Below are 6998 nucleotides of genomic sequence, written 5' to 3'. Positions count from 1 at the left end.
TGAAGGGAATGAAGACTAAAATTTTGTGTCGCAGAGTTCACTTACGATCAACATTTGGATAGTGATAAGGAGATCAGATTTTATCAACGGTGTCCATAGTTAATTCTTCGACAAAATTGATTAATAGGAATGTTTAAATATGTTTTTAGGGTGGAAATTGATTAATTATTTAAAACTATGAGGTACTCAAAATTGTGAAATCAGTTTACTATAACCTGGTCTTTATAAAAATTCCTCAATTTTTATAAATATCATGCCAAATTTTCTATTAGTTTCCCCACAAACTACTGTTATCCAACTGTAAACAAAACCAAAATTTGGCTTATAGTAGATTCTTTCGAGCGCCTACACAACCAAAGAGTTGGTCAGCCACCAAGATGTGGGCTCGGGCGACCCGCGTGAAAGGTGTGGGAGATGGAGGCGTCGGTAGAGGCAGGGGACAGCGTTGGTCCCTTTGAAAGGGTGGACAATTGTGTAAGGGGCTCGGTGACTGATACGCCACAATAAAAGCATTCATCGCGGAATCTTAAAAGTGAATCATTTAACAATTTGGACACCTCTGCTTCGAGAAAGCCGTTCCGGCGGAGCGAAAAATTTCCACGCGCAAACTCCAATAGCTGCAATTAATCCAATCGTCGCGGCTACTGCGCCCAGAGTTATCCCAATCACATTATGATTTTTCCCTGCTGCGATTTGCACAGGACGTCTAAGTTATGGCTAATGATCTACTTCGCCAAAAATATATAAACCCTTATTAAAGCTAAATGATCTTTGTGAAAGAAATACCGGATACTGTAGGATTTTTACCTGGACGAGCCGATGGAGGAGGAGCCGATGGAGGAGGAGGCGGGGGGGATGGTGGCGGATGCGGAGGGGCCACGGACGAATTGAAAAAGGAATACTGCTCGAAACGCAAATAACAGTTTTTCGATCCGAATTGTGCTCCAATAGTCCCAGTTGCGCATGATTTTAGTGTTGAGAAGGCAGAATTTAGGCAAGCCCCGCAGCTCTTTTGGGATAGGTCTTTCCAACATTGGGCCATGCCATATATATACTCCTGAAAATTAGAAGGCAGAGAATAGTCTGCAAAGAAAAGTTGCGGGCTCTCCGCAGCTTTCTTTGTAACGTTTGAGAGCAGGGCATCAACAGCATCTGTGAATTCTCGTGGCTTACTGCTTTTCGCACCGTTGCAGATCAAACTTGTCGGCTTACTATCAATATCGCCGTAAAAGTTATGATTGGCGTAACGTAAAAAGCAGCCGTCTTGCTGAATGAGTCCAGAAGTATTGTGGCAACGCTGAACAATATTTGTTTTGGCTGTGGATGCACACTGTTTGCAATCGGAGGAGTTTAAATCTCCACGGCACTGGAGAAGCCCATAAACCGAATTATTGCTGTTTTGTCGCTCAACAACGACACTAGAAATATTGAATCCGCTTGTAGAAACGTTGCCCACCAGTGAATTCAAAACCTGGTTTAGATTGCGCTCGAAGGAGCTACCGTTTCTGTATTCGGGCTTCTCACAACCAAACCAAACGACAGCAGTCCCTGGATCAGCAGCCGAGAGGGGCATACGCGTGCACAAATGGATCGCGAAAATAAGTAACATGGTACTGAATATTAATTCTTTCATCTTAATGGCAATCGTGCCCTCAGCGCACAGTGGCATAAGATCAGGAGTTAAACCCTGCTCTGTTTTGTTCTCCTGAATCTATTGTCTTGAAGAGCAGCTCAACCCATATATTATCTGCTGCTCGAGTCTCTGGCATTCATTATCCCGATTGATTCTTAAACATCTATTGACTTGACTTGACTAGTCTTTGGCATTCATTATCCCGATTGATTCTTAAACATCTATTGACTTGACTTGACTGCTGCTGCTCATGTCTCCGGCATTCATTATCCACAGACCGATCAATTCGTGACCGTCCATTGACTTATGGGGTACCTGTCAACCCTAATCCTTCTTAGGGGTACCTGTCATACCTAATCCTTATCCTTCTGATTGTGAATATGGTAATATTGTTTATATAATTATTATAAAGTGATATGGGTTTAGTGGTGAGTTTTGCCGGGTGAAACCCACGAGATGAGGGTTCAAATATCATTGAGTATATATTTGACCTGTTGTGTCTTGGCTGAGGGTTCAAATCTCATTGAGTATATATTTGACCTGTTGTGTCTTGGCTAGAAGAGTATGGGATTAGCCTAATTATATTAATAAAATAGTTGAAATATATTCGAAGATTTATTTTTATTTTTTAATATTATTTTCCATTTTTTAATATTATTGAGAGGCATATAAAAGCTGGAAAATGATTTTTATGGAGATATTTCAACCTCTTTTTTAATGAGGTTGTATTATTTCAACAATTTTTTAATGAGGTTGTAGTAGTTGGTGGATCTATGTAGGGAGGATTAGTAGGTCATAGTTAACTATAGCTAAATATGTTCAAGTTATATTTGATTAGGGTTTATTATGGTCAATATATAGTTGACTATGGATGACCATAGTTGTTCAAATCTAACTATAGATTATCATTGATTTTGGTTCATCATAATTGCTCATGTTTGATCATGGTCAACCATGGTAACTATAGTTGAATTTTAATATTATTTTCCATTTTTTAATATTATTGAGAGGAATATGAAAGGTGGAAAATGATTTTTATGGAGATATTTAAACCACTTTTTTAATGAGGTTGTATTATTTCAACCATTTTTTAATGAGGTTGTAGTAGTTGGCGGATCTATGTAGGGAGGATTAGTAGGTCATAGTTAACTATAGCTAAATATGTTCAAGTTATATTTGATTAGGGTTTATTATGGTCAATATATAGTTGACTATGGATGACCATAGTTGTCCACATCTAACTGTACTGACCATGATAGATTATCATTGACTTTGGTTCATCATAATTGCTCATGTTTGATCATGGTCAACCATGGTAACTATAGTTGACCATGGTTCACTACCATTGACATAGTAAACCTAATAATCTTAATCAATTTGGGTAAATCTAGTAAGTCTATTTTAACCTAGTCATACTAGTAAACCTATTTCAACTTACTTGATTATAGTTTACTAGTTGACCATGGTTGATTATGGTTGACCTAGTAAACATAGGTCACCCAAGTCAACCTTATACCTAAGTTAATTTAGTAAGCCTAATAGATCTAGGTCAACTTAGTAAACCTAATATACCTAATAAATGTAGGGCAACCTAGTAAACTTACCTTGTAAAACTACCTATCAACCTACTAAATCTAGAAATCTAGGTCAACATAGTAAAAGTAGTAAAGCTAGGTCAACCTAGTAAGCCTAGTAAGCCTAAAAGCACATGGTGAATGTCTATGAGATACCTGGGATACCTATTCCTTATGATTGTGATTAGGATAATATTTTCAATATAATTAATTTATAAGAAATATAAAAAAATAGATAAAAACAAAGGTTACTTGAGAATTATATATATATTGTTAGTTTTATTAAAGGTAACATCATGTTTGTATATGGTTTGGTTTTAATAAAAAGTATAAGGTTCAATGCATAAACTTAAATGATATAGCTCTTTTAGTGATATCAAATCAAAGTTATTTTAGATAACTTTATGAATAGTTCATTTAGAATTTCTATTCCTCTCAAGCATCCGGGAATCTTAGTAGTACAATATTGAATTTCTATGCTTATAGTGATTGGAGATGATGTTAATTTCAATGTGTATCAATTCTTGTTTAGTCCACATAACCTAACCTTCAGAACAAATAATAAGCATTTAGAAAAAGCTTAATGTGTCTTCATCTAGCTTAAAATGATCACCAAGACAATGGTTGGAATAGATATAATGCAAAACCAATGAAATCTGTACTAGTGGTATTTCCTTTCATTTTCCTTGTTCCAAATCGACAAAACAATAATATATGGAATTCAAAACAACTCTCTCAACACCCTTTTCTCTTTCAAACTCATTTGCAGCTAATTAATTGTCAAGCTAGATGAATATATAGATGGATGGTTATTTCATTAAATCAAACTATGCATAAATATAGTAGCATGTTTATTATTTCATTTGCTATTAGGGACTCTTGGTATTCCTCATGGCTCTTCTTTTCGTCTACTTATCTATTATGTAGAAATTATTTAGAATGACAAAAATCTTGAGGGTTATGTGTCCAACATTCCCCCCTTAAGCCAAAGAGTTGTTCGTGAGTCCAAGCGTCATTCTAAACTAGCACTTTGGTGAAGATGTCTGTAATTTGCTAATTTGTGGAACAATTTATCAAATGAATTGTCTTGGCCACTACATGATATTGAATCAAATGACACTTTGTTTTGATGTACTTGGATCAATCGTGTAATATGGGATTCTTGGATTGCTTGATTGCAAAAGTATTGTTAGTTAGAAGAGGAATAATATTCCCCTGTTTCTTCTGAAAATCATTAGGTATTTTTCTAAGATACAGAATATCCTTTGTTTTTTTTAGTTTCCATGTATTTCGCCTCTATTATGGAATCTACCATGACATTGTTTGTGTGACATCCCAAATATAGTAACTAATCCAAGACTCGTGAGATATCCTCATGTTAAAACTCCACTTTATTTAATCCCATCAAAGTTTGAATCCGAATATTGAATCAAGATGAAGTTATCCACTTTTAAATACCTGATTCCAGAATATTATGTTCCCTTCAAATATTTAATAGCACTTTTTGTTTGTAGAAAACCAATGTCCTTAACAGGTTATTTTTCATAAACTTGAAAAGAATTCCAACAACAAATAAGCTATCTCATCTCACAGTTACATTCTCAGATACATTCCCTTCTTTTGATGTAATCTTCAAACTCTGTTCCATTGGAGTAGAAATGTGATTACATTCAACCACGCTAGACTCGATTAACAATTCCCCAATGTACTACTTTTGGGAGATGACTGTGTACTTTGGATGTTGAGTCACTTCAGTTCCCCTAGTAATAGTGAATATGTCGAAAATATGTCATCTTAAAACCCTTCTTCAACTCTTTTTTATGGAATATAGTTTTCATCATTCACTGTCATCAATATATCATCTACATAAACTTCAAGATATATAACAAATTTGTCAACTTTCTTGAAAAATAGATCTGCATGATCAAGATTAAAGTATTTGAAATTCAATTACAAAAGATGCTCACTTAACTTCTCATACCAGGTATGCATTCTTTTTTCATGGCATATAAGGATTTGAAAAGTTTGCATATATTTTATCCTTTTCTCTTTACAAAATGATGTTTTGGTTCGGACTTGAAGGCATTCTCTTTCAAGTCTCCATTCAATAAATTATCCTTCACATCCATTTGATTTAATTTCCATCCATTCTATGCTACAAAGGAAAAGAAAGTGTTTATGGTGGCCCTTTTTGTGATGGGGAAAAAGTTTCATCATAATTAATGTCTTCTTTTTGTGCAAACCCTTTTAATACAAGCCTTGCCTTCTGCGTGTAAATTGGAGCCATTTGATTTCTACTTGTGTTTTTAGACCCACTTGTAGCCAATTGGTTTTTCTCCAAATGTAGGGCCTACCAACTTCCAATGTGCCCAATTCTTGATTAAAACATCATATGTTGGACTCACAATTACACTGAGAGACTCATGGGTAGTGGGGCTCATGGTGAATCGATGTATTACTATTTTTACTTATTAAAAATATTCAAACACCATAATACATCAGTATTGTAAGAAAATCATGGAGCACAATATATACATGGAAATCCTTTTGGTAAAAAACCACAAAACTTATTTCAATTAATAGTTCTTTGTAGGACATAGCCTATAGGAGACACCAATCCCCCCTACTAATTTGTAGACACCAACCTATAGGAGACACCAATCCCCTCCTCTTCTATAGAGGAACCAACCTAGAGGAGACACCAATCCCCTATGAAATGTATTCTGTAATCTTTTCATTTCCAATCCACTCTTCGTTTTTGAATTTTTGCGATCACCTCATTAGTCTTTGTCCTATTTGAAATTTTACATTCAATTCATTAAAATATTTACTCTATTTTAATTTTTACAGTCACTTCATCAATTATTTTCAATTTTTGAATTTTTTTAGTTGCTTACTTAAATATTTTATATGAACCAAATGCTCCCTTCAAATCCTAACTTTTGCAACTACAAATTGTGTTATCTAACATTTTAATCACCTCTTCCATAATCATTGTTTTTACCAATGTAATGCTTTATTATTTGGTGCTTCCTTCAATCCACTAATAAAATTTATGTGCTCCCTTTAATTCCATGTTTTAGATCCACGCTTTCAAAATGTCAAATATATGGTTTTTTATGGTGTTTCCTTCAAATCAACTTAGCAAAGTTTGGTGCTTATGAAATCAAGCATTTTATTTCCCCTCTATAATTCTTTAACATATATGAGCTCCCATCAATCCAACATTTTCAAAGGTTTTTGGCTCATGCACCTTATCTTTACATTATATTCCCGTATAACGTGGTCCACCTTTGTTATATTGGCATACCGAAAGAAGTCCCATAAATATTTAACACTAAAATCATTTACAAAATTGAATTTTTTTCACTGGTAGCATGGGAAGCAGTAGGACACCAATAGCATCAGTGGCCATTGCTTTATATGGATCATAAGTGCTTTTAGCTTCAGGGGCTACATCTTAAGCACATTGTGATCGAGGGTTTTAACCAACGGCTTTGTTGAAACCACTCATATACGAGGACTAATAAAACCTTATGGTAGGTGCTATAACCCCACATGTCTACGGTTAAGTGTTGGAACGAGGAAAAAGAGGATGAACCTCAAAATTGGCCTATTATATTAGAATATTGGAAAATCACCCAAAATATTTAACATTGGGAAACTATGAAAAACAATATAGCCATCCAAAAACCCTTCTTCAACTCTTTTTTTTTTATGGAATACATCTTTCATCATTCACTGTCATCAATATATCATCTACATAAACTTCAAGATATATAACAAATTTG

General features: G+C 34.7%; 1 protein-coding gene across 1 annotated transcript; it reads right to left on the bottom strand.

The window, feature by feature from the left end:
- Positions 1 to 537: 537 nt before the first annotated feature.
- On the bottom strand, positions 538 to 1669 carry LOC149189972 (antimicrobial ginkbilobin-2-like protein). Its single transcript, XM_089410396.1, has 2 exons — positions 787 to 1669; positions 538 to 686 (listed from the first exon to the last, which is right to left on the bottom strand). The coding sequence occupies exons 1-2, from the start codon at positions 1667 to 1669 to the stop codon at positions 538 to 540; spliced, it is 1032 nt and encodes a 343-aa protein (XP_089266522.1).
- Positions 1670 to 6998: the final 5329 nt, after the last annotated feature.

This window comes from Pinus tabuliformis, chromosome 3_1, assembly GCF_031772625.1.
Source record: "Pinus tabuliformis cultivar Carrire ecotype Pingquan chromosome 3_1, CPIR1, whole genome shotgun sequence".
NCBI classification, from domain to species: Eukaryota; Viridiplantae; Streptophyta; class Pinopsida; order Pinales; family Pinaceae; genus Pinus; species Pinus tabuliformis.
Note: the sequence above shows the minus strand (reverse complement) of the source record. Positions and strands in the feature narration are given on the sequence as shown.

Coding starts and splice junctions, on each gene's coding strand:
- LOC149189972 (XM_089410396.1), bottom strand. CDS start 1,669: ATGCCACTGTGCGCTGAGGGCACGATTGCCATTAAGATGAAAGAATTA. Junction 687..786: donor TAAAAATCCTACAGTATCCG/GTATTTCTTTCA, acceptor TGCAAATCGCAG/CAGGGAAAAATCATAATGTG.